Source organism: Chrysoperla carnea, chromosome X, assembly GCF_905475395.1.
Source record: "Chrysoperla carnea chromosome X, inChrCarn1.1, whole genome shotgun sequence".
Classification (NCBI taxonomy): Eukaryota; Metazoa; Arthropoda; class Insecta; order Neuroptera; family Chrysopidae; genus Chrysoperla; species Chrysoperla carnea.
Genome location: NC_058342.1, coordinates 9,379,180 through 9,405,762, shown reverse-complemented (window position 1 = coordinate 9,405,762; position 26,583 = coordinate 9,379,180). Strand labels below are relative to the sequence as shown.

At 31.0% G+C, this 26,583-nt stretch overlaps 1 protein-coding gene across 1 annotated transcript in view; it reads left to right on the top strand.

Moving 5' to 3' along the window:
- LOC123302328 (chloride channel protein 2) overlaps positions 1–15,956 on the top strand; it is a 71,524-nt gene extending 55,568 nt beyond the window's left edge. The window contains exons 11-17 of the mRNA XM_044885214.1: positions 46–232; positions 1,904–2,107; positions 7,341–7,426; positions 7,497–7,660; positions 8,541–8,659; positions 11,831–12,351; positions 13,922–15,956. Of these exons, the coding sequence (XP_044741149.1) occupies positions 46–232; positions 1,904–2,107; positions 7,341–7,426; positions 7,497–7,660; positions 8,541–8,659; positions 11,831–12,351; positions 13,922–14,167 (1,527 nt within the window). The 3' untranslated portion in view covers positions 14,168–15,956. The remainder of the gene's footprint in view (positions 1–45; positions 233–1,903; positions 2,108–7,340; positions 7,427–7,496; positions 7,661–8,540; positions 8,660–11,830; positions 12,352–13,921) is intronic.
- The last annotated feature ends 10,627 nt before the right edge of the window (positions 15,957–26,583 follow it).

Sequence of the window (26,583 nt, the reverse complement as noted above, 5' to 3'; positions counted from 1 at the left end):
AAAAAGGGACGCAACGTTTACGCTTATTATTTTCCATATTTTCAGATTGGTGGTGCTTTAGGACGTGCAACAGGCGAACTCATGCATTTAGCAATGCCTACAGGTGTAGCATTTGCTAGTCAAAGATTGGCTCCTATAATTCCTGGTGGTTATGCAATTGTCGGAGCCGCAGCTTTTAGTGGAGCAGTAACTCATACTATTAGTGTCAGTGTAATAGTTTTTGAAATTACTGGTAAGAACGTTTTCCTGTAACAGTTCAAATTATGTCAGTTTAAAATCCCTACGTTTAAAGTTTGCCAAATATTTTTAACAGAATGATTACATTTTTGGTGTCTTTACAAAAAGACTTTATTCATTTGGAAAATTATAAGTTTCTGAAGTTTATACATTAGTCTTGATTTTCTTTAAGCTTTATACAAGTTTTATAAAATGTATATTTTAAATATATCAAGATATACTAAGTTTAGTCCCTAGGTTGTAACGCTTAGAAATATTGATGCTATCAACCAAATTTTGGTATAGCTGCTCATAAAATCCATTTCCGATTGTCTGTCTGTCTGTGGACACGATAACTCAAAAACAAAAACAGATAGCAAGTTGAATAGCGTGCTCAAGACGTGAAAAATGATGCTCGTAAATAGGCAACATAGGTCAATTATGTCTTTAGTCCATAGGCGCCATCTTATTAACCTTTAGAGACAGAACAAAAGTTTCGTTCAAAAAATGTTCCTTATACAACAATAAACAATTTTTGTTTGAAATATTTTTTCGGAAACATCACTGTTTACCCGTTAAAGTGTTGATTACATTCTCACATTACACATACATACATGTTACTCATACATAACTGATAATCCCATATTAATACATACTATAAAATTTGCATCTAATGTGTATCTTCGTGAGTAAACAGTGATGTTTACAAAAAAATGTATTAAACAAAAGTTGTTTATTTTGAAAATGAACATTTTTTACATTTAAACTTTTTTGAGAAACACCATTTTGGAGGCCTGGTATTCAATGCGCATGATCGTATAACCGGAATCAGCTGCTTCAATGATATGTTTATATTTCAAATTCACATGTGTTTAAAATAAAATTATATTTTTTTTTAACGTTCAAACGAGTAATATTGTTAGATAATTTTGTGTGAATTCTATGAAAAAAATTTTTGAAAAGGATAAAATGGTAATTTGTACAAAATATACTGTTTTAATTTTATTTAAAAGTGGTATAATCTTATTTTAAATACGCGCTAGGATATTATGTTGTATATTAAGACATGCGTATTATGACTAGGCCTCGACATTTACTATCCCTGTCGATCTACTTTGAGACGTTGTTCTCACTCTGTTGACAATTTTCAAAGTAGTGAATTTTCAAAGGTAAATATCCTATCTAGCATGTATAGAACAAAAAATCGTTATTTTCGGGTGGTTTTTCGCGCGCCCCCTTAACAATTAACAGACAAGCACTTAAAATTCAATTAGGTCAAAAATTTTTGCAAAATGTTGTTGAGTAAGCCTTACACTGCAGATAAAATCATTGGTACTTATTAAAAATCTGATTCTTTTATACGCTGTTTGAGGGAAGAAAGTCGTAAAAATCGCGTTTTTCAAATTTTTATAAATTTTTTACTCGAAAACTTGAGGGTTTAGATCAAAATTCCAAAAAACCATTTTTGAAAATGTTGACCTCAATTATATGTTTAAAAAAATTTGTTTAAACAATATTCTACCGGGTTACCCATCGGCATTTACGTTTAAGAGCATTTCTGCAAAAATTTACCATCCGAAAATTACTCATGTTTAATGACAAATTTTACCGGGTGCATATGTTCATTTAACGAAACAAGTACCATTGTATTGATATTTTGTTGTTAATAAAATTATTATTATTTCAGGTCAAATAACTCACATAATTCCAATGATGCTTGCTGTTCTTATTTCAAATGCCATTGCTAGCTTTCTTCAACCAAGTATCTACGATTCAATTATTTTAATCAAAAAGTTACCATATCTTCCTGACTTATTACCGAGCTCTAGTGGAATGTACAATATTTATGTACAACATTTTATGGTTAAAAATGTTAAATACATTTGGAAAGGTAATGTACAACCTGGTTTTAACAAAAAGTAACTAATAAGTATTATCAAAGATAATAAATGACAACTCTACGACTTTTCGAAAAAAATTTCAACTCTCGCCCCCAATTTCCTAGAAAAATTAACGTATTTCGGCTACCAATTAGTCATCATCAGTATGAATTAGTTTCACATTAGTATTTTGATCTGTTTACAATTTATGCTGACAATTGTGACGTCAGCCTTCATAACAACTATCACGTGACCCTATTTGGCCAATGATATCCGAGTATTATATCACCTGATTTTGACAACTAAAATAATAAAATCATTCCAAAAACAATATTAAATTAAAAATTCTAGACTAACATGCCATTGCCAAAAACCAACAAAAAATCATGAAACTCTATAAATCCTCAACTTTAAATTCGAAATTATCAAAAATTTTCTGTGGAACTTATAATAATAATAAAAGAAAAAGTGATTTAAGTCACTTAATGCTAAACGAAGTAAATTGGAAACATATAAGTTCCACTTAAAGATGACAGAAAATTTTAAATAATTTCGAATTTGAAATTGTAGAGTTTCATGATTTTTTGTTGGTTTCTGGTCTGTTATTCTAGAGCTTTTAATTTAATATTGTTTTTGGAAGGATTTTATTATTTTTTGTTTTCAAAATCAGGTGATAAAATACTCAAATATCATTGGCCAAAGAGGTTCACCCGATAGATTTTATGATGGCTGACGTCACAATTATCAGTATGAATTCTAAACAGACCAACATACTTATGTGCAGATGTCACCAAATTAGCAATGATTCATAATTCATATTGATTATGACTAATTGGTAGTCGAAATACGTATTTATATAACACAAAAATTCGTCCAAACTCTTAAACATTCTGATTGAGTTATTTAATGGACCCAACTCTATCCTAAGAGACGTTTCAAGTTACAAAAACACAAACTAGCTCATGTTGTTCGCAATATATAAAGTGTGTAAGTGTTAGGCAAACGAAAAGTGGAACATTTTACATATAAAATTTGTAGGTTCCAAAACGGAGAATTCATTTGTGATTTTTGAATTATGCTCTTAATATACTTAATAGGCCCTTTGAAATTGTTTTTTCAATCATAGGGAATATTTTATAATTATATTAGCTTGAAGGCCGCCCGCTTCACTCGGTTTCAAAGTAAATACCACCGCTTTATAGCCTCCAACTCTTTTGATATGCACAGTTTTCAATTTTTTTAAATGTAATATAGTCATAATTCATTGAGTATATCAGAAAAGTTGGCCATGAATTGTTTGACATTTACTGTTTTAAATTTTTACGGAATTCTTTAACTTATGGTTCAAAAAGATGATCATAGATCTGCTCTATCTATAATCATTATTTTGAACCATAAATTAAAGATTTCTGTAAAAATTTAAACTGGTACATGTTGGATTAAATTTTATTTTTTTTAAATATATCTTTATAAATTATACCTCATGTGTTATTCTGATGTATGAGCTACATTTCTCTACAGTTTCATTAAAAACCATTCGCTAGTTTTAGCGTGAAAGCGTAACAAACAAACATCCTTACTTTCATATTTATAATATATAGGGATAGGGATAAATCAGCCATAAAATCGAGGAAATAAAAACGAAAAACAGTCCAACTAAGAAATTGATTCCTCGTTAGTAGATTTAAATGGGAGCTGGTGGAAAATATTTGCGTCTGTGTACTTACAGTCATATACATTCGAACTTGTACTTTTTCGAATTACCGTCATAGGATGGGACAGAAGTACCCTACTTCCGGACATCACATTCTCTTTACTTTAAATTAGAAAAAAACTTTTGTATTTTGTATTATGGAAAATTCTCAACATTTTTTGAATAGTGGCATTTTTTATCTAGTCTCGCCGTTTTCGAGATGTAAACATTTGAAGAAATAAAATTCTGATGTACGCCAAAAAATTGTAATTGTGGAAAATAAAGATTAGTTTGTGGTTCGTGACGATTTTCACTGTTCTCGATATATAAGCGTTTGAAAAAATAAACTACAAATTTTTCTCGAAAATTCGTAATTGACGAAATTAAAGATTATTTTGAGATTCTGGTCAAAAATTTGATGTGAAAACCATGGCTTTTGAACAATTCTATAAAATTTTTTACTCTTGATATTTTTTAACTTATCTCATCGTTTTATTTAAGCGTTTGAAGAAAAAAGACGTGTTTTTGCAGAAAATTTGTTATTGACGAATAAAAAGATTATTTTGTGGTTCTGGTCTAAAAATTTCTTTATATTTTGGAAAATTGTAAAGACTTTTTGACCCTTGACATTTTTATCTTACCTCACCGTTTTCGATATATAAGTGTTTTAAAAAATAAAATAATTTAAAAAATATATAGCTAAAATTAAGGCTTAAAGGCGCGTTTTTTTAAAAGCCTTATATATCAAAACTAGTGAGATAAATCAAAAAATATCAGGAGTCAAAAAGTGTTCAAAATAAAAAGTCATATAGTTTTTACATCAAATTTTTGACCAGAACCTCAAAATATTCTTTATTTACATCAAAAACGAATTTTCGACAAAAATTTGTTATTTTTTTTAAACGCTTATGTATTGAAAACGGCGAGGTTTTCAGTTTAAAAAAATACTTAAAAGCGTCCCAAATATAATATCTAATTGCTTTTAAATTAACTTTTTGACCAGAACCACAAAATAATCTTTAATTTCCTCAATAACGAGTTTTCGGCTAAATACGCATGAATGATCAAATGATTATCTCGAAAACGGTATGGCTAGGTAAAAATATCAAGAATAAAAAAATACTGGGAATTGTTCATAATATAGAATAGGATAATTTTGTTCAAATGTAAAGTAAAGAGAATTGTATGTCCGGAAATATTATATTTTTGTCCCATCCTATAGAGGTAAATCGAAAAAGCACAATTTCACATGAATATGACTTTTTTAAGTACATTCAAGCAAACATTTTCCACTGGCTCCCATAAAAATCTACTGACGAGGAGTCTATTCCTTGGTCAAATGCATTATTTCCTACATTTATAGGATAGAAACATAATTATATCACCTTGTAATTCAATTTTTGTTAAATAAAATAAATTTAATTAAAATTATGTTTATTATAAAAACTGCGGAGCTCAGAGGAATATCCCAGAGCTATCCTCCTAATTTATTTTGAGAAAACGCTGAAGATTGAAGGTGAATTACAACAAAATGATACATTAGCGTGAATCATTCAGTATGTGTAGTACCTGAAACGCTATTCGGTAGAATTATGGTTAGATTTAGATCGCTCCGGATACTTTTTCTTGAAAAACAACTTAACCTTCAAAAAGATTTGAAGCTTACTTACTGTCAAAACCACGAAATTTTATCATAAGATTCTCATTTTGATTTTAACAATTTTTATACCATGTATATATGAAATATACATATTATACCATGTATATATGAAATATACATAGTATATTAAGTTTAGTCCCAAGTTTGTAACGCTTAAAAATAATGATGCAAGGAAAAAAATTTTGTCATAGGTGTTCATAAAATCACCTAATTAGTCCATTTCCGGTTGTCCGTCTGTCCGTCCATCCGTCTGTGGATACGATAAATCAAAAACGAAAAAAGATATCGAGCTGAAATTTTTACATCATAGGTCAATTGGGTCTTGGGTCCGTAGGACCCATCTTGTAAACCGTTAGAGATAGAACAAAAGTTTCAATGTAAAAAATGTTCCTTATCGAAAATTAAACAACTTTTGTTTAAAACATTTTTTCGTAAACATCACTGTTTACCCGTGAGGGCGCCAATTAGGCGGAAATTTTATAATATGTACTATACTTGATTATCAGTTATGTATGTGTCACATGTTTGTATGTGTAATGTGATAAAGAAGTCAACACTGATTATGCATGGTATTACAACAGTTAACTCAGTCAATTGTTTGTTTCCCTTGTTAATGTGGCCTTTGCCCTATCTCGCTTGTCCGAAAAATCGGACAAGCGAGATTTTTTTTAATAAGATAAGCCGCGGTTCATAGAATGAAGTTGGGGATATTGGCTCTTTATATTGCGAGAATGTTTCAGAAATAAAATCTCGATACTTAGACATAATTCTCGAAGTCGAATTTTAATTCTTGTGTGGCGTAAATACTTTATACTTTTAAATACAGTCGAACATCTTATCTTATAATTCAAATTCCTTGACATTTTGTTTTTTTTAAATCACTTTCCCTCTCTTTTAATGATTAAAACATCTATTAGTAGAATTTTAAATTCCTTTCCACAAATCGAAATTTTAATTCCGTTGTCTCCCTAATGCGAAATAGGGCAAAGTTCGTAGAAAATAGACCTTTCCCAAGTTTATTTCACAAAAATTATGTGTGTGTGGAATATAAAAAAAGATCAACGACTTTGGACTTCCTACGACTAAACTTCCTACGATTCGACTTATTGGAGTGCGACTGTTAATCCAGGTCTAACCAAGTCTAACCAAGGAATTGACTACTCGTCAGTTGATATTTATGGGAGCCGGTGAAAAATGTCTAAGTTATGAAACGCTTATATATGGAAAACAGTGAGGTAAGATTAAAAATGCCAAGAGTAAAAAAGTGTTGAAAATAGTCCAAAATATAAAATCATATGGTTTTCCAATCGAATTTATAACCACAGCCGCAAAATAATCTTTATTTTCCTCAATTTTCGCCAAAAACTTCCATTTGTTTTTCAAACGCTTATATTTCGAAAACGGTGAGTTTTAGTGAAAACTGTCACGAGTTAAAAAATACTTAAAATCCACAAAAATATAATTTGTAATGGCTTTCAAATTAAATTTTTGAGCGAAACAGCAATATAATCTTTATTTCCATCGAAAACGAATCATCAGTGAAAATCCGCAGTCTTAAAAAAATAAAAAAATGCTGAGAATTGGCCAAAATATGAAATCTAATAGTTTTTTATGTTAAATAAAAATAATGTGATGGTCGGAAGTAGGATACTTCTGGCACACCCTATGGGGGCAAATCGAAAAAGCACAAGTACCCATGTATATGACTTTGTTAAGTACACTCAGACAAACATTTTCCACCAGCGCCTATAATAATCGATTGACGAGGAAACAATTCCTTGATCAAATGTTTCATTTCCTACAGTATGTGTATATTATAAGAACTTGAACCGATTTGTTACTTAAGGACTCGCACTGAAGAATTTTCTAATAATTAAACAATTTTTTTAAGGGATAACATACAAAGAACTCAAAAATGTTTTAAAAGAAAACAAAAAATTACGAAGCTTCCCTCTAGTTGATTCTCCCAACAGTATGGTAAGGAAACCTTCTATTGAAAATTAAACAATTAACCGATAACTAATGTAATGGCTAATCTTATTTTCAGATTTTATTAGGTTCAGTTCCTAGATTAGCATTAATTGGTTTAATAGAAAAACAAATAGGCAGAGAAAGGCGTTTAGAAGTTGCAGCTAAATGGCAACAAGAGCGAATAAACAAAGAAAGAGAAAGGAAACTTTTAGAACAAGAAAGACAAAGGCGACCTAGTAGGCATGTATATTAAATAATTAATTTCTATTTTCAGAAATATAGAAGCGAAATGAAAAACTTTCAACCTTCCAACAAATTAAAATATTCAAAGATAACCTTAAGAAGGTGGATATATTATATGCAACTTGAGAGCTGTTATCCCAAAGTATTGCAACAAAATAACGTGAAAATTTTAAAATGACATTAGTTTGGTCAACAAGTTGAAATTGGTGAAATATAGAAATAATGGTTGAAAAAATACGTATGATAGCTCGTTGGATTCGAAATGATGTCTAAAAAAATGTACCAGAAGCCTTTTTCAGCGCATAAAAAATTGCAAAAGTAAATAATTATAGATGAAAAAAAGGTATTTCGTTTTTCGCCAATTGGCTGAAAAAAGGGTTTTTTGCGTCATCAAAAACGAGTATCTAACATTAAATAATTTTTTTATTTAAATTTAAATTAGTGTGAGATACGTATTTTTGATGTTATTACAACAATCTAAAAATGACGCAAAAGACCTATTTTCAGCATTAAATTAAAATTATAAATAATGGAGAAAGACTCCTAGGAGTAGGTTTTTATTGGAAATTTCCTCCTCTATTTTTTTTTTTTAAATTTCATAAATATTAAGAGTTTATGTTATATTAGCGAAGAACAAAATACATTTTTTTTCATCTTTAATTGTCTATAACTTTTGTAATTATTCATTATGTGCTGAAAAACGCTTCTAGCACATTTTTCTAGACATCATTCCGAATTCAACGAGCTGTCCCACAATTTTTACCATTATTTCTATATTTTACCAATTCGTGCTTGTTGACTAGACTACATGTCGTCATTTTTTGCAAATATAATTTATGTTTTAATGTAGGCTTTATAATGTAATATTTATTTGAAGGTTTGAGGTAACACCAGCACCAGACATTCTAAAATTACAACCAACCCATCATAATCCAATTTTTGGATCACAGCCTAAAAAATCAATTTTAAAGAAAACAAATTCATTTACATTAAAAGGTGAGTCCAGTAATTTCAACTATTTTTATTGAAACTTGTTAACATTTCAGCACCTTTCGAGGCGAAACTATACCCCACAATTTCTTTAAAATATTTCCTAGTAATATACAGGGTGTTCCGTGACTCGATGAACATAGCTTTAGAGCGTATTCGTTGGAAGATTTTAAGTCCAAAGTGCCTTACATACTTCTGTCCAAAACGCAATAGATAAGGAGTTAGGGGCACTATTAAATTTAACAAATAAAGTAAAAGCATTGTTGAGTAAAGTAGCTATTAATTAAAAATTTGCATACAAAAGTTATAGTTGATGTAATTCTGCACATTTTCGTTTTTATTCGACTTTATAGCATCAAAATTGGCTGAGATATGTCACTTTTAACGATAAGTACTAATATCGACAATCTTATATACATTACTTTAGCAAGTTATTTTCTGTCCTGCCCTTATCTTCCCTATTCCTTTATCAAATTGCATGATTCACTCCTGTTCTTCAACTTTATTATGTCTAGGTTTGACGAAAAGTATAATCACGGTCTGAAAATATACCGCTTAAGCAAAAACACACTAGACAAATAATTTGAACGAAAATATATAATATAAATAAATTTAATCAATAATTTAACTAGCCAAACATGCTAGTTTTTACAAATGCTTTCTTAATACTCTAGACATATAATACTCAAAATATTATTAGACAAACATGTTAGTTTTTACAGATGCTCTTCTAATACTTTAGATATATAATTACTATTTTTAAGACATGTTCTCCTAATATTAATTTAAGAACTTTTGATTTTTTTTGAACACTTTTCTGGGAAATTTGCTGTTTGTTATGGTAACTACGAGAGCGAAATTTCGCACGGATCGAGCTAGTTATAGTATATTAAACTTAAAAAGTTTATTATCGTAAAAAGTGGCAGATTTCTACCAATTTTGATGCTAAAAAGTAGAATAAAAAACGAAAATGTGTAGAATTACATCAACTATAGCTTTTTTATGAAAATTTTTTAATTAATAACTACTTTTCTCAACAATGCCATTACTTTCTTGATTAAATCCAATAATGCCAATAATTCAATAACTATTGGCCCCCTTAACTTTTGGGTTTTGGACAAAAGTCATAAAGGCATTTTCTACTTTAAATTTTTCAGAGAATACACTATTAAGCTAGGGCCATCGCGTCACGGGGCATACACCCTGTATATGCATTTCTATCGAAGCTTACGAGAGGCAGCTTTTCATTATCGTCAACTAACCATTCTTTCATTCGATATTTGAAAAGCGTATAAATTTTAAACTTTCAATATTTTTTCGTAATTTTAATAATGGATGATAATTTGATCTAACTCTTTATTTGACTATTATAGCCAGTATTTGTGTAAATTTGTAAACTTCCGTATTTTTTCGATAACAATCGGCATCGCCCGCAGTATCTAGATTTGGCCTCCAGCGGCATAGAAACAATTCGAAGTGTATTTCGTAAAAAAAGCTAAACTTATCGTAATAAAGTCGTAATTCATCATGGAAGTTTTCGAACCATCTAATATAGTGGACGTAATTTTTTCGTGGACGTGTTCTCTTGATGGTTAGGTTAGGTTTGGTTAGAGTGGCTGTTCTGGGGTGGGGCACACTTAGACCATAGGATCCGTTGTGATACCGAAAAAGCATTGGCCCGTCCCCGGCCACTACTCCATGAACTATTTGGAGCTGTTTAAGGACAGCAGGCTTTGACGTCGACGGACTTGAGGTCGGAGAGGTCGTCAAAGAAAGGCTGGCTCAAGTAAGTCCATCTCTCCATGGCAAGAGCTGGGCAGTTACAGATAAGATGAGACATTGTCTCTTCCTCCTCACCTCTGTGACAACCAGTGTCCTGTAATAGCTGCAACAACTTTGCTAAAAGAGGCCCTTGGAAGGGGTATAAGATCTTCGGAACGTCTACAGTGTACTCAGACCATATCTATCTTGTAGTATCACAAGTACGCTCCTCCCTCCATCTAAGATTGGCCCTTTTTAAGATATTATCTTTAAGCAACAGCTTACATTTCGCGAACAAAATTTCCGGATGCCTATTGAAGCTTGTGTCCGACAGCAATTTGCCATTTCTAGCAAGCTCGTCGGCTTCACAATTTCCTGCAATGTCTCTGTGTCCCGGTATCTATACCAGGTTTACATTCATTTGTTCCGCCAGCGTATTTAAAGACGAACGACAGTCCTGTGCTACCTTTGAAGTTAGATAGACTGAGCTGAAGGATTTAAGGGCTGCTTGGCTGTCGGTGAAGATTTTCGGAGAAGATCCCACAACTCACCCTCCTCTCTAACTTAGATCTGTCGGTAAAAAAATAAGACGGTCTTTGGCTTAGCCAGGTTCTTATCCCAATCCTGATGGTATGGTTACTCGCAAAACTTTGCTGAGAGCTAAAAAGACATAGACTTTTCGTCTGATTGATCTAAGATTTATCTTTACCTAAATTGAGCCATTTTTTTATATAACGCTCCCTAAAATTTGATATATATTTGGTATATTTTCTTGCTAAAATAAACCAATACAAACTTTGGAATACAATGCAACATGACATGTATCAATCTTTGCGACAAACTAAAGTCATCAGAGGAGCTTTTGAAGATTGCTATCTTTAGCGTGCGATATTTTGATTACAGTTCAATTTTTAGATTAATTAGACGAAAGGTATTTTTGCTTCTTCCAAAAATATCGTGAGAGTACTTGAATTACTTTTCAAATAAGCATTATGAGATCTACACTAATATACGGTGTCCCATAAAAGTACGCAGGTTAACGAGACCTACCAACGACTTACAATTTCTCTTTTTGCGAAGAAAAAAGTCAAAACTGTCTAGAATGTCCTTTAGAACCAGTTCGAAAGATTATCCACTACCCACAAGAGAAAGAGAAAATTTTGCGACAAGCGGTTTATAGTTCAACTACTAATTCATCGATCAGTTTTAGGTGGACTATAATGGCCGATAATTTGACCACTTTTGGTAAATGAGTAGTTTCTGCTATATTTGCTGACATTATTTTGGATTATGACTTTTCCTTACAATAAAAAATATTGTATAAATTTTTTGGGACACTTTTTACTAACCTCCAGTTTTCAATAAATATTGAATATTTCACAAAACCATGTATAATGAACAAATTTTTGATTGCAGGGTTTAGTCCATTAGCACAAACTAGTCCAAACACAACACCATATACAACCGTTACCGGCGCTGAGTCTCGAATAAGACTTGCATTCGAAGCTATTTTCCGTAAAAGTTCCACTCTACAAGACGTAGAACCATCAATGAATGTGTCAGATAATATCAACGATGAAACATCAATACTCCATCAAAGTACTTTACAGCCTCAAATAATGAAATCAAATACAAGTATTCAATCAAACATTGGTTCTGTAATTACTGCTCCGTTACGTGAAGCTGCTGTAAAGCGGCGAGTTACCCTTCCTCGAGAACGTGTATGCGATATGTCCATTTTTGAACAAAAAGAGTGGCAAGAAACTGAACTTGCTCAACCTGTTAACTTTAGTTTGTGTAATGTTGATCCAGCACCGTTTCAACTTGTTGAAAGAACTAGTTTGTTAAAAGTACATTCACTCTTTTCAATGGTGGGTGTAGATCATGCTTATGTAACAGCAACTGGAAAATTGGTTGGAGTTGTAGCTTTAAAAGAGGTAACAGTTTTTATATGAAACTATTTAAAATAGACTCAAAATACTATGATTTTCTGGTGTCCAATTCTTATAAAAATCAGTGTAGCGCTACAGCTTATGAACAGTTTTGGCCTCACGTACGGCATTCTTCCACTTCTACCATTTCACTGATTTCCTCCTTCAACCCCTGACCATCCAATTTTCTTAGGCTTTATTCAATGCCTGTCCTCCTAGATCCGCTGTTCGCTGCACATATCTAGCCCATCCTATTGTTCGTTTTTTATATCGGTTACAATGTTTTCTTTACCACTTAGCTAGTAGCAGCTCTTTGTTCGTTCTCATTCTCTAAGTTTCGTGTTCCTCGTGGAAAAACACTATTCCCAAGCAAGAAGGAATACTTAATGCCAAAAACCAGCTTTGTGCATGAGTTTTATTTGACTCTCATTAATGGATGCCACATTTTTTTCTTTTACTTTGTAGTCTGGTGAACGAATTCATTATTATTTAAGTAATCTTAATTTAACGCTGAAAATGCGTCTTTTAGGTCAGCACCCCTATTTGCAGACCAACTTTTTTGAGGTATACACTTTGCGACCATGGGGGTTGGATGCTTATATGATATATGTTATCATAAACAAAAATTCAAAAACTATTGATTTTTACTGAACATTGAATGGGAAAGTTGAAGATAATAAGAAATACGTATTTTGAACTTAGAGTCGACCCTGTATCTTTATCCGTTCTTTAGTTACAAGCAATTATAGTTTTGAAATTAACAAATTTTTTTCTCGGAAACGGTGGGAGACGGGAGGATAATAATAGTATGAAAACGTCGAAGTATGGCTAAATATCTACAAAAAATCAAATTTTTATTTACTTGCCTGATAGTAAAATGCCGAAATAAAATTTGGGGCATTTTTCCCATTTAATGTTATCAGCGAAAATCAATAGTATTCCCAAAATACCCGTCAAAAAACAGCGCTCCGTTGCCATATTTTGGGCAAATTTTTGTTTTTGTGTACCTCAAAAAAGCTTATCTCGTTTTTTTTTTGTTTGTTTGTTTCTTTGTTTTTTTTTTTTTTTAATTGTTTTTAATTTTTTAACTGTTGCAATGTTGTATGTACTGAAAAATGGTTGTAGCACAATTTTCTAAACGTCATTCCGAATCCAATGAGCTATTACACGTATTCTGACGACTATTATTTCTATATTTCACCAATTTTAACTTGTTCAACTATACTAGTAAAGCGCGTAATCAGCTCGAAACACAATTTTATGTGACGTTAATAATATTCGAGTTGAAATTGGTGAAATATAGAAATAATTTTTTTATTCTCGAGCCAAACGTTACTAATCCAAGATCATTTAGATTTATATTGAATCGTCGACGAAATTCACGTTGTATTTCATTCACCAAGTCTCCATTCCAAACAGAACAATCGCGATTGTAAAAACTGAAGAAAGGGTTTGAGTTTAGGAATATATTTCAATCACACATACCTGTCATTTTTCTGATAAGCGAGTACTTTCCAATCAAAACATGGTTTTTAGTTTCCAACCTGTACTTAACATCAATCATTATTTGTTTTAGTTACGGCACGCAATCGAAGAAGCAAACAGTGGTAATTTAAAACCGCATCGTAGTACTGAAAACATTGATTTAGCACAATGTACAACACCATTGATGTCAGATAAAGTTCACGATTATATAGATAGTGTTGAAAATGAATTGAACAATCGTCATGAGTCCACAGTTACCAGTATTGACAGTGCAGTTAGTTCAGACATCGAAATGGAAATGATGAATACAAATAATAATCGAAATTCTAAATGTTAAGAATAGATATAAATGTTATTTCGTTTATATAAAAGGAGTCACAAAACTATCGCTTTAAAAGAGTACAGAAATATCCAAAATAAAATTATAGAAAGTTCCTTTACAATTTTTGAATACGAACTACCATTAACGAGACAGAAATCCGTTAATTATCGTTTGTAACTTTGAGAATATCTCGTTTAATTGTTAGGCTAGGCTAGCTTATAATGAGTGTTCCAATAAGAACGTCGGTTTTAAATTTTATGTAAACATATATATTTGTGACATAAGTTTGAAAAATTTATTGAATAATGAAGTGCACATCATGAGATTATGAATGGAATAAGACATCGGATAAATGACCGCCTCGACTTTGCTGGCACAAGTATGCTCTTTTCATGAAATTTTTAAGCACTGTTGCGCATAAATGTTGCGGTGTTTCAGTGTAAAACCGTTGAATTTCACCTTTTAAGACTTCAATCGTTGTGCGTTTGTTCACATAAACTTGTGATTTAAAAAAACCCTAAAGAAAAAATTTGGCGGCGGTCAATGCCGATTTCTATAACGAGGAATAACACGACCAAGAAATGACTCGTGCAGTAATTCAACACTTTCTATGGCTTTATGGCATGTTGCACCATCCTGTTGAAAGTACATGCTGTTGAGATTCATATTTTACAATTTTGATACAAAAAAGTTAGTTCTCATTTCACGATATCGAACATCATTCACAATTAATGCTTAACCAGCTGCATTTTCGAAAAAAAATGATTCGATGATACCTCCAGCTCAAAATGCACACCAAACAGTGACTTTTTTAGAATGCATTTGTTTCTCAACAATCATTCGTGGAATTTCGGAATCCCAAATGCGACAATTTTGACGATTAACATAGCCATCAAGTTAAAATGGGCCTTGTCACTAAAGATGATTTTCGTTGAAAAATCACCATCCAATTATTATTGTTAAAAAATCCAATTAACAAAGTCTCTCCATGGTCTTCCGGCTTCAGCTCGTGAGTCAATTGAACTTTGTACGCTTGATGTTTCAAGTTTTTTGTTAAGATTCGACGCATAGTGGCTATGGAAACTGGAAAGACCTTCCTGAGCTCTATGCCGAATTGACGTGGTTCGACTTTCCTCAACATTTGCACGCACTGCTACGATATTTTCAGTCGAGCGAGCTAGACGAACCCGTGTTTCACGGGATTTACAGGTCCAGTTTGCTAAAATTTTTTCATTTATCTCCTTATAGTGGCTTTATTTCGAGCATTTTGATGACCCATAGTTGTACGTATTTTGCGACCTGCGACTGTAAAACTTTCACCACTTTGATAAAAATTTTTCACAATAAAAATTCGTGTTGTGTATTTTATCGCTCTATTTTAATTAACCTCCAGCTGTCTAATAACGAACAGGCGATTGTTTTTGATTGTCAAATCATTACACTTCAAATGGCGTGCAAATTAAAACCGGCGGTCTTATTGGAACACCCTTTAGTTGCTGTTCTCGGGTGAGATACGCTTATTTCATAAAAGGCATGTTGTGATACCATAGAAGAAAGCTAACTCATCTCCAGACTTAAGAACAGCAGGAGTGCATTGACATCAAAAAATTTTTAAATCGGAAATTCGTCAAAAATGACGGACGCCGAGTCAATATTCTCATGAATGCTTGACAATGATAGAGAGGCTGAGTCATCGTCTTCTTTATCTCCTCACATGACAACTCTCATATAAAACGTGTTACACTGGTAGGCTAAAACGTTCAATGTGTTTGTAAGCGTTTAATTAAGGTAGTACGAGCACCAAAGCAATTTTAGGTTGAAATTATTTCTATCTTATTTTCAACTTTGACGATGAATTTTATTATAACTTCATGAATATAGACGAATAATAAGAATACAATTTTTCGATATCTGCCTTGGTTTTCGAAATATCGAAAACTAAATAATTTAACAAAATTTTCAATTTTCGATATTTTGAAAATTACTCCAGATATCGAAAAAAATTATTCTTACTTTTAGTCTTATATTGTCCAGTCATAACATAATTCAGGATCAAAATTGAAAAAAAATATATTTTTTAATTCGTGTGCTCATTACCGCGCTCATACATCCTTAAAAACTGGGGTACAACGGTTTTTTTGTTTTTATTCAATAACTTATTATGGTTTTGACTTTATAATATTTAAATAGTTTTTTTATAATTTCCTTCAACTAGTTTTGTAGAAATCTATGAAAAAATATCATCCGCATACCGTTTTCCCATAAGACCAATTTTAAATATGGCTACTTCTGAAGCCATTTATTTATTTAAATAATCGGGCATCCCCTCTCCTAAAATTTTCAGAATTGATTTAGAGTTAGTCCAACTTTGGAATTGAAAAATTTCAATTTGACTATAAATCAAGATATTCTCAAAGATACAAACGATAATTAACTAAGCTTCATCACCTTCATGGCACGTCGGAAAAAAAAAGTTTTTGCTTCGAATTTTCTAAATTGCTAGGCTCTTATTATGAGATAGTTTTGTAACATCCTGCTTGTTATTATCAGAGAACAATTCATTCATTAGAAAATTAGCATAATTCGACACTGAGCTATTATTCAAGCAGTTGTTTCATGAAATTTTGACAAATTTATTTAAGTATTTGGTTATTGGAAAATGATATGTTCTTAAAATATACGCTTAGATTATGGTAGATAATTTAAATGTTATGTACACTATGTCAGTATTTGAAACAAGCAAGTATAATTGGCTTCGTGTAAACAAAATTGTTTTGGTTCTTAATCTAGCAAGCCAGTAAAAAACTATTAGCTAGCGTTCCAAGTTTTCATAATAAAATTTAAATTTTTAAGTTCCTGGCTGGCTTAGGTACAAGTATTTTCTATTATCAAGTATTATTATTAGACACAATATTAAGGGTGCGTGGTAGCTACTTTCAAAAATTTTGTGGAGTATTCTTCGAAATGATCTGAATTTTTAAGTTCCTGGCTTAGTCTCACCGTCTTACTTACACTTTCCATTGGAATTATACTGGCTGAATTTCATACCCTCGTGTAGACAGCACATGGGTTAATGCCAAGCTACCAAATAATTCAATTTATCTGCAAAACGAGTGACAAAATTGCTATAAGAAAACAAAAAATACGTTGTTATAGAAAAAAACAAGTCAAGAAAGATAGTTTTTTTTTACGGATAATCAATGGCTAAGTTAATATAAAAAATTCGCGAGAGTCAACTAGATCTAAAAAAACCTATTCATTCACGTCAGATAAGCCCAATTTGGATGCGTAGGTGCCGAGAAACTAGAAATTGGTGAATTTATGAGTAATAGGTTCACAAACCTTCTAAAAATATTTTTTTAAATGTAAAGTAAGTATTTATTAGAAAAGTGTGTAAGTTTTAGAGCTCTACGACTTTTACTTTTTAACGCGAAAAACCCATTAAATAAATTGAAAAAAAAAAAAAAACACTTTTTCGAAGCACGAATTTGGCATGAAAAATTGAAAAATTACACTTGTTGCTAAAATATCATGATTGAAGAAGTCTAGGCGAAAAGATAAAATTCCAAAAAACTGCTCTACCATAATCCTTCGACCAAGAGGATTATTTTTATAAAAATTTGCCAAATTATTTTCTAAAAAAAATTAAGTTTTTTCAACTTATAACTGCAACAAATATCAATTTTAAAATTGAAAAAGAATTATAAAGAAATTTAAAAATGACTATTTTCGCACATTTTTCCAAGTTGTCTCGTCGCCTACGCATCCAAATCGGACTTACCTGACGTAAATGGATAGATTTTTTTGAGATCTAGAACTTTCCCATTTAATCTTTTTGCATTGACTTTTTTACGTTAACTTAGCTATTTATCGGGCCTCCGGAGATTAATTGGAATAAAAACAAAACCAAGCCAGTGCGATAACACTTACTACTCTGACTTCAAACACTGCCCTCTTGTATGCTTAAAATGAAGCTTTCTCGAATTTTCAACTAATTTCAACTAACAAATTTTAAAATTTCTTCTTGACATTCACAAGTCAAGAATTTTTAGAACATTTCATTATAATTTTTTTACATGTAAATTGTTTCTCATTTCCAACATTTAGTAGCAAAAATGAAAATAAAAAAACTGTGTGTATTATAAGAAAAGATCATTTTCCAATAGATAAAGAATAATGTTTGCTAATAATTCTGAAATTTAAAAATGTTTGACTATTTAGAATCGGAAATATTTTAAATCAAAGCTTGTGGTTTCCTCACTTCCAATCATTGAAAGTATGTAAAACTCCACATCCGCACAAGTATTTTCTATTATCAAGTATTATTATTAGACACAATATTAAGGGTGCGTGGTAGCTACTTTCAAAAATTTTGTGGAGTATTCTTCGAAATGATCTGAGCACACCAAAAAACTTCAACAAATCGTCGTTTTCAAAAGTTATAACTGTTAACAGTTTACATTTAAAACAATAGAAATACATATATCGAAAAAACTGATATAACATCTGGAAATTCTCATGCAGCGGCAATGATTTCTTTAAACAGAAAGTTTATTTATTCAAGAGAAGTGCCTTTTTTCAATACTTATCCTTATATCAAGGACTGACCGATAAATAGTTTCGGTCAGTCTTTTTTATTTTGAAAAAAAAAAAAAAAAATTAAAATTGTGTTTATAATTTTAAATGTACACTCCGGAAAAGGACGGAACAAATTTCAAAGTTAAAGAAATTGAATACTTTTTTGACCGGAAGTTCAGGATCTCTGCAAGATATCGTCCTCCATAGGTGGATTCCTTACTCCATAGATTTTTAAATAGCTACAGAAGTAATAACCCAAATTGTTGTATTAAATAGAGACTTTCATTTCCCTTCATCGTGGTTTAGTTTCGAATCAGCCCTAGTACTTGAGGATTTTAACGTAGGAACTATTACGCCTTCTTTACATTATATGACAACGAAGAGGTCTACACATATTTGGGTGTCGGTGAAAACCACATTCAGAGTGTGTCTAATGGTGAGGAAGCTCTTCGCGGCAGGTATAGGCACCGTCTTCGACAAATTTGACAATCAGAATTGTCTGGGATCCATAAGGTTCGTGCTACTAATATGCTTGCAATTCCCATCCTTCTCTATTCTTTTGCTTCCATTAAATGGACAATAGAGGAGCTTAAGGAACTTGATAGAGGCACTCGCAAACTCATGAACGTCAATCGTAGTTTACACCCACGTGCCTCAGTATCCCGAAACTACCTCCCACGTCAGCAAGGAGGTAGAGGTCTCCTATCCGTTGAATGTCTACATGATAGGGTAGTTTTAGGTATAGCTTGTCAGGTCATAAATAGTTCTGACCCTCTTATGCAACTCGTGCGTGATCACGAGTTACAGGGTAAAAGAGTATTCTTGTTCTCTGCAGCACAACATGCAGCGTCTAAATTGGGCCTTCCTTTTGATCCGTTCAATCGTGATCTCGAGGATAACGTGTCCTTCTCTCCAAATCTCGACTTCGTTCAGCTGTGAAACGATCCTAAATACGCTCCCTGTTCGAAGATCATCGGAATCGTGACCATCATGGAATGTTCTACAGTCATCTAGACACCTGTAGTCTTTCTGTTGATCCGTATGTGAGTTGAAATAATATGTGAGTTGATTCTCTTTTAAGTACAATAAAATGCAAATTTAAACTACTATCAAAACGGAAGCCTGCATTTTTGAATAAAAGTTTTTGACATACATTTATACAAAAAAAATATTGTATTTAGGGGATAGAAAACATTCAAAACTACTCCCAAAATCACTTATTTTGAAAATATCTCGAAAACATACGAAGATATGAAAAAATTTTTGTTACTTTTGTCGTATTTGCAATAGAAACCGAGATATTTGCATTAAACAAATATAATTTATAGCTCAGTCGCATTAAAAAGTTCCTTCTTTCTAGTCTATATAGAACTGAAAAACCGTAATTTTGTGGGATTTTATGCGGCTGAGCTATAAATTATTGCATATATCTCGATTTCTATTGCAAATACGTCAAAACTGATCTACATTTTTTTTCAAACTTTTTTCCATATCTTCGTATGTTTTCGAGATATTTTCAAAATAAGTGATTTTGGGGTTAGTTTTTAATGTTTTGTATCCTCTAAATTCAATTTAATATTTTTAAGTATTTATACTTCAAATTTTTTCAAAACGAACTTATATTAAAAAATGCAGGCTTCCGTTTTGATGGTGTTTTAAATTTTAATTTATTGGACTGTTTAGTATGAAACTTAAATTGATTCTTCTGAATACTGAATGTGAATATAAAACCGCGAAATGTGGTACACATTATTTAAAATATAATTTTTTAATTACAGAAATTAATATTTCAGTCTAAAAAAAAAGACCGTACACTTCTTCATAGAAAATTAGCAGGTCTAATTGTTTAATATTTTGTGAAAATTATTTGTATTTTACTCTTACTCTAAGACCTTATTTCCGCTTTCTGAAGAGTAATCTATTTATAATATATTTTAATTATATTACAACAATGGAATGGAAAGAAAAAAGGCAGACTTTGTCCGATACGTTTTTAAAAAAGTAATTTTTGCGGATGACATGCATTGAGAAATTTGTAGATAATAAAAGAAAAATTAACCAAAGTATACTAGTGCGAAATTTTGGAGAAATTTCCGATTTTCGTTAAAAATTAATTTTTTTTTAAATTTTGCGGGCAAAATATTTATTGTAGATAAGTTTATCAAGATATTGACTTTATCGGATAGATGAGAGGTAAATTGCAAAAAAGCAACAAAAATTCTATTCGACGTACGCCGTACATTAAAAATTTAGTGGAACTGCCGAAACTACATGAGATAAATTGTTGAAAATTAGTATGTTGGTTCGTGTTTTAAGTCTTAAGTACACAATTTTAATACTTAACCCCTTTTGATTATCTATCAAAAACCTTGACACGATTATAATAATAAACTCTAAATCAGTCTATCAATCGGGAATCTACCAATCGGGAGTTTTCTATCTCTAGGTTCTATCCCCTTCTTAGTTTCGAAGAAAAGTTCCGTACACCCAGGGCACTGAATTGCGTAATTTGTTTTTCAGACATTTTGTTCAAAACAACGGAAGATAGACAGTTGCCAATTGGTATGTAGCTTCAATTTGTCGTTTTTAATGTCTAATATCATACTTACCCCATTTGATATTATTAAAGGGGTGAAAGGGGAGGACTCACTTAAATGCTTTGACTCCTCGCTTACGCAGTAAATATTACCAAATGGGGTTGGCATAGAACCTTCTGTCTCTTATAATTTCGAAAAGCACTGAAAATCACAGAGATGTTCTAGATGTTGATTTTTACTATCTAATTTTATTCCTATCTGATAATATTAAGGAGATGATGAGGTTTTTTATGAAACTCTATAAGATAGAAAGTTAAAAATTTGTGGCAATTTTACTTTATGGACAAGCATATATTTTTATGAAAAATGACTATCGAAAAATTGAGTTTGGCCTCCGAGTATCCTAATCAGTGGACATACTTTATATTAGTGGCAATATTTTTCCGAAATACATGAAGTGAATTAATTAGAAATAAAAATGTATTTAATTAGAAATTGTAGACAATTTAAAAGAAACAAAAAACAAAACAAAGTTTTCATTAGTAGTTTTGTTTTTATAATATTAAAAAAATATAAACAGAGTGTGCCTTTTTCAACGAACCAGAGTCGCGTTTCTTCCAGTTTCCAATTGTGGGATATATTCAGCTTGGGATTAATTCTGAAATCCGAATACGGAATTGCGTCCTGTTCTTGTCTTTGTCTCAGGATAACAATATCCCGGCCAAGAGACTAGATCGAATATGACTCAGGCATTTATCTTGTCAGATTCAGTCAAGTCATTTGAAAGTGAAAATGAGTTTTTTCATTCGTGAAAGCTGTCAAGGTGAAATAATAATCAATTTCATTTTAGTTTTCAATTTTCACCTTTGCAAAAAAAAACAAAAAAATATTACTGAAACTTACTAAACAAAACTTAATTTTCGTTGATTTTTTTTTAAAACTATAAAAGATAGATGATCGAAATTTTTAAATAGCTTCGAATCGAGGAGGCTACCAACCAATCACATTTTCTTCAAATCCGATCGAAACTGGAAAAAATATAATAATCGCAGTGCAATAACCTGCTTATTCAATATTATTATATCATTAATTTTTGGCACTCCTTTGGTAACAGTCCAGAAAAATCTCTTTTTGTCAAACATTTGTTTAATCATTTTTTATTTTCATCCAAAATTTGCATAAGTAAAAATTTTTTTTAAAGCATGCAGATTTCGAAAATATGTGTATAATGGGTCACGCGGACGATAATTTACACACATAAATTTTTCCAATTATAAATTCGTATCGAGGTAAAAAAAATTTTACTCAATTTCAAGAAAATTAGAAAGGCTTAGTAAAATAAATGCTAATTAGAGCATGCACTAGATAGAGTTGATTGTGCAATAGTTGAGGAACATATTTTATCAATTGATTCTTGTTCAGAAAAGCTTATAGATTAATATTCCGGATGTTATCAGAAACCGTATTGGGTCCAATTTTTGTATATTCCCACCCCCCTCGACAGAAACATTCACTTGTCAAGTTTTTGAATCAAATAAAGCTATCCGATGTTTTTTGGGTAATTTTACGTCAAAAATACTCTTTGTAATTTTTTCCTTAAGTTCACCGTTTTTGAGTTCTTGACAGTTTATTGTTTGGAAATAAATAATAACTCCAGAAAGGTTATTTTCGAAGTAAAATTTTTAATTTTTGAAAATTAATGCAAATAAATTCAATTTTTTAGCTTTTCAAAATCTTGAAATCAACTTTTCAAAATCTTGAAATCAACAAGTGCTGAAGGGTAATTACAGATTGTTTAATTCTAAAGCCTCAACTCAAACAATTTGTAATTATTCTTCAGAACTTTATAAATGATGTTCAAAGATGATTACAAGATTTTGAAAAACTCAAAAAATTGAATTTTTTGTATTAATTTTCAGCTTTGAAATAAACTTTTTGAAATTTTTCCGAACTGTTAATAACTCAAAAACAGTTTATGAAAAAATCACTGATAGAAGAAACCTGCGATAGCTTTATTTGGTTAAAAAAATTGACATTTGAATCAATAGGATTTCTGGTAACATCCGGAATATTAATCTCTAAGCTTTTCTGAACAAGAATCAATTGACAAAATATTGTTCTCGACTTTTTTACTATCAACTGTATCTAGCGTCTGCTCTAAATATCTTTGTGTATTTTCTATAGCTTGAAGAAAACGATTAAAAAATTATTTAAAATTTTTAACTTGCTAGTTTTGTTCTTAAAAATCTGGAAAAAAATTTTCTAACCAAAGTTGCACTTTTTTTTACCATTTCATTTATTTTATCAAAACTGTAGTATGTTCAACCAAAAAAATAATAAAACCGGAATGAAATTGGTGCCTTAATCTTTTTCAAACTGGAACGAACCGTAATTGGTTTAGATTCAAAGTCTAGTATGTATCATTTTTTGTATAAAAAGTGTATACTCCAAGATAAATGCTTAAATCGTTTAGAAGCGCACCCTGTATATGTTGTAAAATTAAGCATAATTAAATTTTTTTAACACCGTAAATCAAATACCACTAGTGTGCTTCTAGTTAAGAGGTTTATGGTTCTGACCTTTTAATCAATCTTATTTTATTAGAGAACCAAAATCCATTTCAGAAAGTAATGAGTTCTATTAAAAATAAAAACAATTATTTTGTATATAAAATGTGAGCCAAAATTAACGCAAGATTTGAATTTTGATCTGTGTGTGTTATGCAATGTAGGTTACAAAAAAGCAATGTAATAATGTTTAGTCACATTTGTGCAAAACGGGCATGCAAAATTTTGGCAAAAAATTTCGTATATTCGTCAGCCGATGATATTACACATATTCTAGGATATGGAATGTAAAAAATTCATGAACCGTAACTTTCTGCCACGTGGTAAATAAGCTTCTGAGTCCATGTGCAGTATTCCTCTTATAGGAAATATACAGAGTGTTCTATAATGTTTGCAAGTTTTGCTTTCTGAATGAGATGTGAAAAAAGATGAAAATATTCTTTACCAAATTTAGATCTGCGGCCTAATTTACGAGATAATTAACCTATTCTTATATTAATCAATTAAAAAAAAATAAATTCATCAAAATAAAATTCACTCAATAAAACACTACTAAATTAGAGGATGTGTTTTATCATAATGTGAAAGAGTGACCTAAATGTGAAATTACAACACACACAAAAAAACTCAAAATGTAATACATCGTGTCAACTTACAACTTCAACACAATATACATAGTGTGGTTTATCCGTAAGAACACCGTCCGTTTTGACCAACTACATGCTTAAGGTATGTGATACGCGCTCGATAGGTTACGTACAAAACTTAATTTCAAAGAAAGGGAATGCAACAAAACTTGATTTTTATGGGTTAGCTCTTATGGTAATATATGTAGCCAAATAGATTTTTTTTGTAGTAGTTTTGTATTTAGGCCATTCCTTCACACTATGATAAAACACATCCTCTGTTAAAGTAGTGTTTTATTGAATGAATTTTATTTTGATAAATATATTTATTATCAATTTATTAATATAAGAGTTGGTTAATTATCTTGCAAATAAGGCCCCAGATCCAAATTTGGTAAATAAAAGTTCTGTAGACAATTATAGAACATCCTGTATATGGCAAAGCGGCCATTTTATAAATAGAGGGGAAGGGGGAAATAAAATTTGTGAAAATAGAGAAAAATTTATGCTCCTTACCAAATGAGCCCCAAAATGATCGCATAAACGTTACATACAGCTGGCAGACATTTACCAAATCTCTCTTCTCCCAAACGCCCGAAAAAAGGGTAACATGGTTTGATTGATATTAGTCGGTAGGAGAACGGGGATATGTCTGCTAGCTTATTCTCCCCTTTTCCTCTATCTCGAAAGTGGCCGCTGTGTCATATATATGCCCTACGAGAGAAAATGCTCTGCATCGACTCAGAAGCTTATTTAACACACGGCAGAAAGTTAGGGTTCATAGATTTTATATACATACTTCTATACCGAATACTTCATGAATGACTAAAAAATTTACAATTGAAATTATGTTTATCAAAATACTTTTTTCGTGAATTTTGGGACTTATTTTTGAAATTAAAGCTATAAAAATACTACGTAATATTGTTATAAACGATACTTAAAATCATGCAACTTACATAAGGATGTAGGGGAAAATGATTAGAGTTTATTTTTTCCGAGATATAAAAGGGTCAAGGTTTATCGAAAGCTTCTGTTACACACAATAGTTTCATAAAATACTTTTATCGGTACAGAATTTGAACTAGAAGTACGGCCCCTGTTTTAGCTTTCATGTTTCTTTATTTCATTTTAGAATTTTATAGGCTATAATTTTTTGAAGTGTATATTTTTTGGTAAAAGTACTCTTGAGTAATAAGCACGATTCAAAATAGGCAAGTTATTGTATTATTAATGTCAAGGCTAATGTTTTTTTTTGCGTTTTTGACATGTTTTAAAACGAAAATTCAGATGCTTTTTTGCAAAATTGAATAAAAGAGTTTATGTGCAAAACATACATTTTTCTCAGCGACCATTTATTGAGTTGAAATAGTACGATCCCTGTAAGTTGTTCTTGATATCTTTATCATCGTTTATACTCAATATTGTATATGCTACCGGACTATTGTAAGTCTCGTTAGTTTATATTAAATTTAGTAATTGTAAATTTTCGATAGATTGTGAATCGACAATAAAATTCACAATCTAATGCTATTATTCTCGTAGGTGGATAAACTAACTTTGGTTAAGTCTCAGTTTATAATCTAGCGATAATCAGTCGTAAGTTTGTAAACCATTGACTCCATATTATCAAATAGATTTCAATGTCGTAAGCGAACATGTAAGCTATGCACAGTTGAGTATTTATATCAAATTTCTGGAAAAAATATAATAAAGGAATTGCGATGCTCAAAATTGATTCAAAAGACTATTTAGATGCAAAAGTACCTTTTCTTTGGCAATAATAAAAAAAAATTTTTAGTAGTATTCGTCTTCAAACTCAATTACTTCATTTTTTTTTAACTTTTTCTGCTTCTGAGCCACTTTTTGTCTTATCTACGCTTGCTTTTGTTTCCACGTAACGTGATTTTGGAATTATAAGTTATAAAGTTTGACTGGATAACTGTTTGCTCTTTTTTCGACTTTTGCCTTAAGCAATATCTTAATCTTTATCCTTACCATTGTCTTAAAAGAAAAGGCGCAAGTTAGCGAAAGATTTTTTTTTTCATAAACACATTAAAGAATACTTAAATTTTGCCTGACAAAACCTGTCAAATAAACAAAAAGCTTTGAGTTTGATAAAT